This window comes from Triticum urartu, chromosome 2 (genome assembly GCF_003073215.2).
Source record: "Triticum urartu cultivar G1812 chromosome 2, Tu2.1, whole genome shotgun sequence".
Classification (NCBI taxonomy): Eukaryota; Viridiplantae; Streptophyta; class Magnoliopsida; order Poales; family Poaceae; genus Triticum; species Triticum urartu.
Genome location: NC_053023.1, coordinates 147557361 through 147570486, shown reverse-complemented (window position 1 = coordinate 147570486; position 13126 = coordinate 147557361). Strand labels below are relative to the sequence as shown.

The following is a 13126-nucleotide window of genomic DNA, read 5'->3' as shown; positions in this document are numbered from 1 at the left end:
TATTATTGTAAGAAGAATTACTATAGGAATAGCCATAATTATTAAAGGAATTTCCAGGGAAAGGCTTAGGATTAAAATTACCTCTATAAGCATTGTTATTAAAATTGTTTCGCGAGACAAAATTCACATCTATGGGATCACTATTTTGCTCAATCAATGTAGACAAAGGCACATCATTAAGATCAATGCGACCAATTTCATAAGAGCATATTTTTTCACTCAAAGTACTAATTTCTTTAACCGAATTAACTTTTTTACTAGTAGGTGCTCTTTCGGTATGCCATTGTGAATAATTTGCCATGACATTATTTAGCAATTTAGTAGTTTCACCCAAAGTAATCTCTATAAAAGTACCAGCCATGAATTTAAAAGATTTCTAGAAACAAAATTCAATCCTGCATATTTTTTTGTATAATAATGGAACTTAACATGGGCCGGACCATTAGCGACGCCCTGACGCGAGCGGTTGTGCCTACCAGTGTCAGGCAAGGTACAGTTGTGCCCCGCGCTAGACGGGAAAAGTATACCTCAATTAGTGCAAGAGTAGCTCTCCTCTCGGGAGCTCCTATATGGTGTTGCAGGCGCTTGCAGCGCCCTGCGCTGGGGATTCGAACTCACAACATCGTGTTAACGGATAGGCGCCACCAGCCACACGAGCTGCTTGCTGTTTGTGATTAGTTACAGAGGCAAGAGCATAATAACAAGGCCTAAGTGCTATTTTATTGAACCATTCATCTATTGTACCACTTAAAATTTTGAATTATTTGGAAAAAAAGATCGTGATTTTGAAAAAAGTTCTTCATTTTGGAAGAAAATGTTCATAACCTGAAAAAAGTTCATTGATTTAAAAAATGTTCATCAAATTTGAAAAATGTTCATAGATTTTTAGAGGAAAAAAAATCAAATTTTGAAAACATTCATCGAATTTGAGAAATGTTCATCAATTCTAAAAATGTTTAGTGATTTTAAAAAACATTCATCGATTTTCAAAAAAAATCATCGAATTTTATAAAAGTTCATAAAATTTGAAAAAAAGCTCACTGAATTTGAAAAAAGTTCATCAAATTTGAAAAAAGAATCATCGATTCTGAAAAAAAGTTCACAAATCTAAAAAAAGAGTTCAACAATTTTATTTTATTTTTGAAAAAATTGAGAAAAGTTCACGCATTTGAAAAGAAACAGAAAAAAATGAAAACCGGTCCCTTTCTGGAGAAAGAATAGAAGGTGAAAATGAGCAACATGTCTAATGTGGTGGGTTGTCCCAAGTGGTTGCTGCGTTGTTACCGTATGGTGCAGGTTGCATGTTTAAATCCTTTGCTGCACACCCACCTTTTTTTTCAGTTTTTACAGAAAAGAAGAAGGGGAGGGAAGGAACTGGGCCGGCCCAAATTCGCGGCAGGGGGTTGCACCGCCGCAGGCGCCCGTTGGCAAAATGACCTATAACGGGCGCCTGCAACGCCAAATAGGGTTTGCCTCTCCTCTCGCCTCAATCTTTTTCTTGAATGCACAGTAGTGTGCTAGCCCATTCTGCCATTCTTTTTTTCCTTTTTATGTTTATTAATCTTTTTTCTTTATTTTCAATTTTTCTTCATTTTTCACCGGTTTTCTTCATTTCTTTCATGCTTTTCACTGGGTTTTCCCCCCTTCAATTTCTCATTTCCTTCTCAGTTTTTTACTCTTTCTTTCTTTCTATTTTTTATTTGTTTCTTCCTTGGATTTCATCGACATTCTTTGTTTTTCTATGTTGCTTTCTAGTTTTTCTGCTTTCATTCTTTTTAATTGGTTTTTCTTTGGTTTTACTTATTTTTGGTTGTCTTCGTATTTTTTGGTTTCTTTGTGTTTTCATCGGTTTCTTTTCAGTTCAACATTTGTCAACTTTTCTTCAGTACACATTCAACATTTTTTATAGATGTCAGAAACATTTTTTATATACGTGTTTTACATTTTTTAAATACATTATTACCACTTTTTGAAACTTATATATTTTTATGTCTACTTTTTCATACACATTGTACATTAGTTGAATATATGTAATACATTTTAATACATATTTAATATTTTTCAAATACAAGATTAACATTTTTAATACATTGTAAATTTTTTCTAATACACCATGATTTTTTATTGGAAATAAATATTTCCTAAGATACAATGTACATTTTTCATATACGTCAATAACATTTTTATATACATGTTTATAATTTATATATATATATATATAATTAGCTTTTGAAAATATATGTTTTATATACCAGGAACATTTGTTTATACTTTTATTTAATGTATGGTGTAAATTTTAGGAACTTTTTTTAATACATTTAAAACACGTTTTAAATACATGATCAACATTTTTTCATACACATTTTTTTGTGATACATTTTTCGTATACATGAGAAAAAAATTCTTTATACACATATAACATTTTTCGAAATGCTTGCTTAACATTTTTCCAAATGCTATGTTAAATTTTTTCAAATGTTTTATGTAAGTGTGTTTTCATATAGAGTATTTGGAAGTGTAGACAGAAATAAATAAAGAAAGCAAAAAAGAAAACCAAAAAACGTGAAAAGCAGGAGGAATAAACGAGGCATTGGCCTCCCGTGCACTGTGCCGGCTCATTTAGGGAGGCTTGAAGCGAGGGGCATATTGGGTCGCGATCGCTGTATTCGCGTCCAAAACATCATGGGCTAAGCCCAGTTTGCAACGCGAGCAGATATAACAGACTGACTCCGGCAGGGAAGGGTTCCGCCCCATTTTTGCTAGGTTTCCCTCTCGCCGCCACAGCCGCTTCTCCCCATTTCCCTCCTCGCCGCCGCTCTCTGCTCTCCGCTCGCCGCCATGGGACGCATGCACAGCAACGGGAAGGGCATGTCGTCCTCGGTGATGCCCTACAAGCGGGAGGCCCCGGCCTGGGTCAAGACGTCCGCGCCGGACGTGGAGGAGATCATCGTGCGCGCCGCCAAGAAGGGCCAGCTGCCGTCGCAGATCGGCGCCCTGCTCCGCGACGGCTACGGCATCCCGCTCTCCAAGGCCGTTACCGGCGCCAAGATCGTGCGCCTGCTCAAGGCGCGCGGGCTGGCGCCGGAGATGCCCGAGGACCTCTACTTCCTCATCAAGAAGGCCGTCGCGATCAGGAAGCACCTGGAGAGGAACAGGTCGGACGTGGACGCCAAGTTCCGCCTCATCCTCGTCGAGAGCAGGGTCCACCGCCTCACCCGCTACTACCGCCTCACCAAGAAGATTCCCGCCGCCTGGAAGTACGAGTCCACCACCGCGAGCACTCTCGTCGCCTGATTCGGTTAAGCGGTTCTTTGACGTAATTCTCTGCAGCTTTTGGACTTCGGTTTTGTGTTAAGTAGTAAGCAATGCTTTTTGGGGATGTAAGCTGTTAAACCTATCAGCTACCGCTCGTGTGCCTGGACAGAAGTATTTCGAGAGTTTAGTGGGACTGGATCAGGTTCTGATCCTTGGAAGTTGAGACTATTTACAATGTGTTGGTGTTTGGTAACTTCGATTAGGCTGGTAATGCTCTTCGTAGGTGTATTGCTATCACAAATCCTGCAGTGGAGTAAGAAACTTGCTAATGCACTCTTCATGTTTTATCCTGTTTTATTGTTGTTGCGAGCTCGAGTTGTTGCAGGCTAGATTTAGTTTCTATAAAGCTTGGCTATCAAAGTTAAGGAGCCTACAGAGAGATTAGTCAATTTGGGAATTTTGCCATTCTTATTTAGGCTTTCTAACGAGCTATTGGGCTGGAATATGTGTACTGTTCTACTCCCTCCGTTCCTAAATATAGGTCTTTTTACATTTCAAATGGACTACAACATACGGATGTGTGTATGTAGACATATTTTAGAGTGTAGATTCACTCATTTAGCTCCGTATGCAGTCACTTGTTGGAATCTCTAGAAAGACTTATATTTGGGAACGGAGGGAGTATTACCTTTCCTATGTTAGGTACCCCTCAAAAAAAATTCCTATGTTAAGTCAGTGGTAAATCAGTTGTTCAAAGCATGTGGGATCCATACCAGGTTGTGTAAGAAGAGTAATGACGTAACCTGCAATAAATACCTTGATCAAATGAACTAATTTACAAAAATCACATCATTTTTGGGAAACTTGTTCGTTCTTTTGAACTAGACTAGAGAGGAGTGGAGGCTAACATAGGGTCATTAATCTGCACCTCTACCAGTATCTGTTGGAGATTTCACTTGTGCTCCTTTGTTTCTTGTCCTGGAACCTGTGCCCTGGCCTGTTGCATTCTCTATGGCAGGTCAGTCCCCCCTCTACCCACAATGATTCAGGACCAATCGTTAGTGTGAGCGTACAATAATGTTTCTAATGAAAGTTTAAATTATCAGATAGCTTCCAGTACTTTGAGAATGAGCTTTGCAGTTGTACCTATTCTTCTGTCTATGCCGTTAATCTTAGGTCATGGAGTTTGTGTTCTATATAATCTAATTTTGCCGTTAATCTTACATTTCAGATGCCTATGTGCAACATGCATTCACATTCCGATTGTAGCGCTAACATTATTGCATTGGAATATTTTGTTTGACATTATTGTTTAGTTGATATATCAAGTGCTCAGACCATTTCTTGTTCTTGATTGTATTGTTTACTTTACTTGGTGACGATCTCATGAGTATGTAGTGCTACTGTATCATGGTTGGCTATTAGTGTTCCAAATGTTTCTTAGGACAATCCAAACTTGTTTCAGTGGGAAATATTTTCCTTTTAAATTCCTTGGCCCCGACTTAACTGAAAGCAAGCATCAAGCAGACACTGGCCATGGGAATGCGAGTTGCGACTATACACCAAACATGTGGTCCATACCATGTATTGTTCTTGGTTGTGATGCTTCCTGTGCATGAACTAAAAGCTCGGAGTACAGTAATATCTCTTCCAGTTGTGATGCTTCCCATTTATCAGTCGTGGCAAACAGTCTGCTTGAGAAATTCTACCTCCCAGCCCTTATTGATCCAGGACCTAATTGTTTACTGTGATCATATCATAATTTCTTTGATGGAAGACTGGAAGTTCAGATCATATCAGATACGTAGGTTCCAAAGGTTCTGTCTATGAGCTTTGCAGCTGTAGCTGTCTATGATGAGCTTTGCAGCTGCAGCTGCTTTGCTGTCTATGCTGTTAATCTTTAGCCTTTTGTTGCCTATGTCGTTAATCTTAGGTCTGGGAGTTCGAGTTCTATAATCTAGTTTAGCAATTGGCTTCAATGATGTTATTTTCCTTTCAGATGCCTATGTGCAGCAGTCATTCACATTTCGATTGTAGCACTATCATGATTGCAAACAAGGGTCTTTTTAATTGTAGCACTAACAGGTCTTGAAGATTTTGTTTGACATTTGTTTGTCTAGATGACCTATCGTAGCATCCAAGGGTCTTTTCACGTACTATGTTTCTGTGTTCAAACTTTTCAGTTAGTGATATACAAATTGCTCAGACCATTCTCTTGTTCCTGATTGTGTTGTTTACCTTACTTGCTGATGATCTTGTGAATATGTGGTGCAGCCCTATCATTGTTTTGCTTTGAGGGGTTCAGAATATTTCTTTGGACAATCAAACTTCTTTCAGGTGGAAATATTTTTCCTTTGAACTTCTTTGGCCCGTAATGACTCAACTGAAATCAAGCATAAGTACTTCTCAGCTGTGGCCATACGCCAAAGATGTGTGTGATCTGCCAATCTGCTATCCTGTCCATTTAGTCCAGCAGTCAGATGGCGTGCCACACATGAAGCAATCAGGCATGTTTTGTAACACGAACGCTAAACCCTTTGCAATGATTGATCAAACCAAGCAGAAGCAGGTACCAGCGCCGCTGGCTGGGCCGAATAATGGTGCGTGCATGATCTCAACCAAGTTGGATGCTTGATCTGAATAGATTGGAGATATCGTACGCACTTGCCCTGTAGATTTGTTTGTTGGCTGGATCTTAACTTAATCGGCAGCATATGCTGCCCCTCAACTTGCATACATTTCCAAGTGCCGTGTTTGGGGGACTTTGACCGCTGCTTGTTTAAGTTGGTCGCGGCGGGATGGGTTATTAGCGCATCGCTAATGGAATCCCTAATAATAATTTAGAGGATCTTTAACTCCTCAAAATTTTACTCCTCTACAATGGCCGTACCTCGCCAAACCCTTAAATTTAACTCCTCAAACGAACTTTTTTTCCAACCGGGCTCATACCCCTTTTCATTAATTTTGCAATCAACGGAAATACATCAGTCATGTGTCGATCATGTTTCACAAGATAAGCACCGAGCCAGCTAAAGATAACTACCCAGCAAAAGGAGACTGAAAGGGGCACGAGCGAGTTGGTGCATCGACAGGAAACCCACTGCATGACAGCCCTAGAACGAACTATCAGCTGTGGGGCGAAAACCTGACGATACTACAACCACAACTCGAACCAAAAGCACCTGTCTAGGACATAGGAACTCTAAAAAGGATGAATCCGTATCATCAAAAGAACAATTCCAGCAGGCATCAGACCCCAGTGGATATAGGCCAGTCTAAAAGTAACAGGATCAAGACAGCTCCCCAATCTGAATACCATCCCCATCTCTCAGGAGCAGCCTGCTGCGAGCATATGATCTGTCCGTCAGAGCAGCCGCCACATTAGCCAGCCTCTTCACCCCCACTTGGAATCTCATCTTGTCTTCCTCCTTAAGCAATCCTGCCCAGTATAACTCCTCAAACGAACTGACCCCACATAAAAGTATTTGTTCATCTCCTTCTACCTTCTTCCTTCCACGGCGCTCCCAAGTCTTTGCCACAACGACGAGATCCCCCAGCCTTGATACCGCCACCTCGCCACCGGTCTTCGCCACCACGACGAGGTCCAACGCGCCTGTGCCCATGCTGCCTAGCTGAAGGTTTGGTCGTGCTCGCCATCGAAACCGACGGCGGCCTACCAGGTGCATGTGTGGTGTGCGTGCACAACTCGGTCGGCGGCAGCGCAGGCGTTGCAGGACGCCACCAGAGCTCCAGGACGTGGCGGCCATTGTAGGACGTCACAGAGGCAAGCGCACATAGCCGACGGCGTACGCACACGATTTTATGAAGTTCCTTGCTGCCAGCGAGATTCCGGCGCCAACGAGAGGCGGCGGAGTTACGAGGGCGTAGGAGGGTTCCATTTTCCCGGTCACCAAGGTGGTTGACGGCTGGCGGCGTGGATTTCGGCAGCAGTAGACGCGAGAAATGGAAGGGAATTTTTTTTAAGGGGCGGCGTCGCAGAGAAGTAAATATAGAAGAGTTGGGCGTTGGAGTAAACTTAAGTCCTTAAAATTTTACTCCTCTAGAGATTTGAGGGTTCGACTAGGTACAAAGGAGTAAAATGAGGACTTATAGATTTTTAAGGGATCCATTGAAGATCTCTTAAGGCCCCTTTGATACAAAGGAATTTCATAGGATTTTTATAGGATTTGGATCCTTAGGATTTTTTCTTGTGATAGTCGTTTGATTTGTAGGATTGGAATCCTTAGGATTTTTTTCATAGGTTTCATTTGTACTACATTTTGAAGGAAACTTTTCATTCACTCAAACTTTTTTGTAGGATCCCATCAAAAAAACTTCTTTGTAGGATTCCTTTGTTTTTTCTATGCTATCAAACACTTCTCCAAATCCCATAAGATATAAAAAGACATAACACTATTCCTATATTTTTCCTATTCCTGCATTTGAAAATCTTGCGAATCAAAGAGGCCCTTAGTTTGGAATGATCCCAACCAAACAACCAAATGCATGTAGGTGGTGGTTTAATCAAGTCGGGAGGTTTGGTTCGTTGGACTGTCGTACTGTACTGCTGATATCGTGCTCGGTGTGCGCATTTGTTTATGGAAGATGCGGTTGTCTGTTGATGTTACTGATATTCTAGGTTTTGGACCACTTTCACAACTGGCTTTGCTGATATAGTGATGCCACCACGCTTACTCTATAAGCCTGGAGCACTTAACAACTTTGGCTTCAACATCTAGGCAACTTTACAACTATGCATTTCTCTTAGATGCAGTTGCTGACATAGTGATACATTTTTCCGGCTGTTAGAAAGCTTGAATTTTTCTCTCACTATGTACTCTCCTTAATTTGTACTCCTTTCGTCCGGAAATACTTGTCATCAAACTAGATAAAAGGAAATGTATCTAGATGTATTTTAATTCTAGATACATTGCTTTTTATCCATTTTAATGACAAATATTTTCGGACGAAGAAAGTACTTTTCCGTTTTAAAATAAGTGTCTTAACTTTGTACTAACTTTAATTTAAAATTATACTAAGGGTGAGACACTTATTTTGAGGTAGAGGATCTATATACATATAGATGTGCACTGAGTTGCCATAAGGCAGCTGGGCGTTTACTACACACCTACTCTAGAAAGATAAATACTTCTTTCGCTCCGAATTACTTGTTGTAGGTAGTTCTAGATACATCCATATCTGGAACGAGTAATTCGGACGGAGGGAGTATTTGGGAACGGATGGAGTAGTAGCTATCACCACTGTCATTTTATTTTGCGAACGTACTCTTAAACATTCATCGGAAACACATGGGGTCACGTTGTGAGCAGTCAAAGCCCGGCAGGAATTCCCTGATGGCGCCAAATGCAGGATAAAAACAAGGACGTTCGGGTACAGTTGCTATCCTGCACCTTGCCATTTCTTTATGGGCCGCGGCCAATAAACAAGGCACCTAATCTCGGGCCATGCTGCCATGGCGCCGTTCGAGATCGGACAGTTCATCGCGGCGCCCGGGCAGCCATTATATATCCGTCTCTGGATCTAGCAAATCACAGCCCCGCACCGCATTGATCGTCTCCCGTCTCCACACCTGCGCTACCCACTGTGCTTCGCTTGGCATCCGTCCACACACACACACACGCAGCCAGCAGCAGCCTGCATTCCCATGGCCAGCCTGGTGCACCAGACGGCGGCCCCGATGCCGGCCGCGGCGGCGATGGACGACGACTTCATGCCGCAGAGCTTCGGGTGCTTCGGGCGGTCGCTGTCTCGGGCGTCGTCGGCCCGGCGGCTGGAGTACAGGGCGCTGAGCGGCGAGGGCGGGGAGGAGATGAGGCGCATCGCGCAGGAGGAGCGGTCGGCCAGGGCGAAGCTGCGGTGGAAGGCGGTGGCGCAGGAGATCATGGCCAGGAGGAGGGGCGGCGGCGGCGGAGGCGCGGCGCGGAGGAGGAAGGCGGGGTTCAGCTACGACTCCAAGAGCTACGCGCTCAACTTCGACCAAGGCGCCGCCGCCGAGTAGCCAGCGAGCGAGCGAGCGAGATCGCTGGCGATCGAGATGCAGCTAGCGCCTAGCGTACTGGCGAGCGTGCGTGGCTGGCGCTGCGGCCAGCCGACTGGCGACCGATGCCGGCGGGGGAATGGGGCGGCCGTGGCATGGTTATTGTTGGTTGAGAATTGAGAATGTGGAGGTCTAGTTTTGGTGCCAGATCTTGTGTTCTTTGGTTGGTTATTCTTGGTTGAGAATTGAGATGTTGGGTGCATGTGCAGGAGTTGGCTGATGCGTCCTGACATATTCATGTGGTGTAATAAGATGAGCTGCTAGATGTTTCAAAGTGAATTCACTGCATTTACTATAATGGTTGTTTCACCAGTAAATGCTCCCTCGTCCATGCTCCGGGAAACATAAGAGTGAGGCTACACGTCACGCGACTGACTTTTTCAAATTAGGTCAGTCGATTTTTCAAACATACGACCGAAATCTAACGGCGCCCGACCTTTCTCCAGCCGCCGCCCGAGCCACCGGCCTCATCGCCCGCGACCACCACCCGTGGCCGGCGGCGCTCCCACGCCGCCCTGCCCTCTTCCTGAAACCGCCCCCACCGTCGGTCTAGTCGCCGCCCCCGGCCATCCCTTTAGGCCTGTCGGTGGGAACGACACCTATGGGATCACAAGAATCCCTACTGTGATTAGCGGGGCGCGGGGTCGTGAGAAGAGCGGATCAAACAGATAGCACACGGTTCGTTTATCCAGCTTCGGGCCGCGAGGATGCGTAAAACCCTACTCCTGCTTTGGTGGATTGTATATCTGTGTTCTTGAGCTAGCTATGGGGCGTGAGGAGCTCTAAAAAGCCGAATCCTTCCTCTGGTCGCCTCGGGCCTCCTTTTATAGAAAAAAGGGGTTGCCACAGTGGCACACAGGAGGTGGAAAGGGTACAGTGATGCGAGGTTATCCCTCGCATTACATGACAAAGCGCATTTAATGCGTCTTGCTTACGTGTCCTTGCTTTATCGGGGACGGGGGAGAAACCTGTCTCGTCCGTCGCCTCTCCTTCTTGTGTCGACACGCGCCCTGGCCAGCGACGCCTGAGATGCCATGTAGGTAGGCAGGCAGCTGAGGTGGCGCAGTGGTGGGTCTTCACGAAGATCTGCATGCCGTCACGCGGGTGCCTGCCCAGCTGGTTGGGTCAGCAGCTGCATGCATGCGGTGGTGGAGGTTTAGTCGGCGTGGGCCTGATGGTGGCCCTGCGGGTGTCCTCGGCGCTTACCGGGGGCCTTGTGGTCTTCCTTGGCTGGGATCCCGTCAAGGGTTGTCGCCTCCTTAGTGCGTATCTGATCTTGAATGTCTTCACAAAGATCTGCATGCCGCCACGGGGATGTCTCCCGAATCCTTGCCCTTTGGGGGTAGTGGACTCAAGGGTGATTTGCTCCGTAGGCGCGGGACGAGTCGCCGCGGCAAGGGTCTTGCCGGGGCTCCTAGAACTGTCTCCCGGCAAGGATCTTGCCGGGGGAGTCCGCTTCGTCCCCTTTGCTCTTCGTGGTCTTGGCCTTGGCGTCGTTCTAGTTCTCTTGAGCTTCGGTCTTACCCTGGCTCACCTCCCTTGCCTTGCTTGGTGTGGTGGTATCCGCGGCTCAGACTGCCCGTGCACAGTTATAGGGGTACAAAATGTGTACCCCTCTTTTTGTACACCGACAGGAGCCCCCGGGCCTGGGCCACACATAAGCGCAACACGTTGTTGGGCTAGGCCCAAAAACGGTGTGCGGGCAGGCGGGACGGTTTTTACCGCGGCAAGATTCTTCGCGCGCTGCGTTTCCCACGACTCCCGCACGTGACGCGGCGTGGGGAGGTGCGTGTGACGTGGGCAGCATGCGTGGGGTTGGTTCCCGCGGGCATGCGTCACACCACAGTTAATGTGAAAGGAGGCGGCCCGTGTTTTCTCCCATAAAAAAGAAAAACCGCGGGTGCGCTGCTCACTTTCTCCTCTTTCGTCGTGCCTTTTCCAATCTTAGAGCCGCCGTTTTCTCTCTTCCTTCCTTCCTAAGCTTCAGCCCCTCCCTTCCATCCGTCATGGAGAGAGGGAATCCCGGTCCTTCAACAGTGGCAGCGAGGGTCGCCACTCGACAACGCGTCCCTCCTTCTCCTGCGCCTGCGGTGGCAGAGCCAGCCATGAGGGGAAGGGGGAGGGGGCGAGGCCGTGGGCGAGGCCGGGGCGCTCGGGAAAGGGGAGGACCGGGCGGCGCGCCGGCCTCGCCTCCGCCAGTAGCTCCTCCAATGGAGGGCCATGTTGGGGATGACCCTTGTGAGTTCTTCGTCAGGCTGCGCCGGCCGCCGCGTCATCGCCTTCGTCTCCCGACTCCATTTGCGCGGGAGATGGAGCTGGATCCGCCGGAGTCGTTGCGGCTGCACATGAGGGGCTGCGGGATCAGTGGCACGTGGGTCCGCGTCGACTTCCCCGCCCCTCACGTGATGTATCTTCGTCGGGGATGGAAGACGTTTGCTCATATCCACCGCTTGACGGAGGGGCTCACTCTCCATTTTAAGCTGATGAAGGGCGCCTTCTCTCCGTCAAGGTCTTCGGGCTCTTTGGGACCCGTGCGAGGTGCTGCGTGGAGAGCTCTTCTGATAGTGAAGACTCCTCCTCGGGCGGGAGTGACGAGGAGGACAGCGGCAGCGACGACGAGGGTAGTAGGCAGCAGGATGATGGGTCCGACTAGGTGTCGGGTGCCGCTCCGTGCGGCACCGGCGACCCCATCATCCGTGTCGCCGGCTCCCTGAACTTCTCGGGGTCATCTCCTTGGGCGGCTGGCGTTGGGAGGCTGCGGAAGAGGAAGAGGGCGGGCGACAAGGCCGTCAAGTCGGAGTACGCGGGCACTGATGCCTTCGACGCGTGCTGACGTCCTGCCGCCTCGTCTTCGAGCTCTGCTTCCGGTGCCGCCATCACCATCCAGCCTTTGGACGGCCACCAAGATGTTCTCTTGGTGTCTTCTGCCACCCGTAGCTCGCCTAGGCGCTCCTTTTATCCTTTTCGCCTCCTTGACCTGCCTCCTAAGGAGAGGGACAAGAAAGGGATTACGGGCACCTTATCTCTTTTTAGTTTGTAAGCCTTCGGGCCTTTGCTGAATTTAAAACTTGTAATCCCATCATTCATGTTTTTCATTCCCTATGGACTGTACCTGAGTGGAATGTTTTTTTTAATGAAAAAGGGATGCTTGTCGGGTCATTTGTTTGCGGGTGGAACCCACGACAAGGAGTAAATCCTTGATATCTTCAAGATAAACATTTCCTTGCCCGGCAACATGCCTTGCCGTCTCCCCACTTCGCTCGACCTTCCTCACGCCTTTGACGGAGGTAGGGATGAGGCGGGTTCAGGCTCCTTGTTTCATCCTTTCGCTGCCGCGACTACGACCAAACTTGGCCCCAGGAACGAGCCCTAGGGCCTAGAGTTAGGGGAGCACGGTAGCTTAGGGGAAAACGAGGTTTCACATACCTCAGTCCATAATGGAATGCATGATAAGGGATGAAGAACTTATCTGAAGCTGCAATCCCCGGCAACCCTGGTTCGCCGTGGGTGAATCTTTGCTCTTGCAGCCCCCGGCAATACTGGCTTACCGGGGGCTAGATGCTGGTTTGTTCCTCTCTTTTTTTCTCCCCAAGTGGTTCGGCACGGATATCTGTGTGTCCTGTGAACCAAAGAAGACAAAAGAAAGACAAAGAGACGCACACTCGACCTCTAAGCTAGGGGTTAGTCGCCGCTAAGCACTATCAACCCTAACCAAGGACGAGACTCGACCTAGCATGCATGCTATAACTTAGGGCGCCAGCGCTTCATTTATTTATGCTCAGGGTCTGCGCCTGGCTTTGTACAAAGGGTTAC

The 13126-nt window shown here is 47.0% G+C and overlaps 2 protein-coding genes across 2 annotated transcripts; both read left to right on the top strand.

Annotated features, from left to right (window-relative positions):
* Positions 1-2733: 2733 nt before the first annotated feature.
* On the top strand, positions 2734-3605 carry LOC125536455 (40S ribosomal protein S13-1-like). Its single transcript, XM_048699683.1, has one exon. It carries the CDS (start codon positions 2839-2841, stop codon positions 3292-3294), a length of 456 nt encoding a protein of 151 aa, XP_048555640.1. The 5' UTR covers positions 2734-2838; the 3' UTR covers positions 3295-3605.
* Positions 3606-8711: 5106 nt separating this feature from the next.
* Positions 8712-9592, top strand: LOC125541312. The gene has a single exon (XM_048704758.1). It carries the CDS (start codon positions 8921-8923, stop codon positions 9272-9274), a length of 354 nt encoding a protein of 117 aa, XP_048560715.1. The 5' UTR covers positions 8712-8920; the 3' UTR covers positions 9275-9592.
* Positions 9593-13126: the final 3534 nt, after the last annotated feature.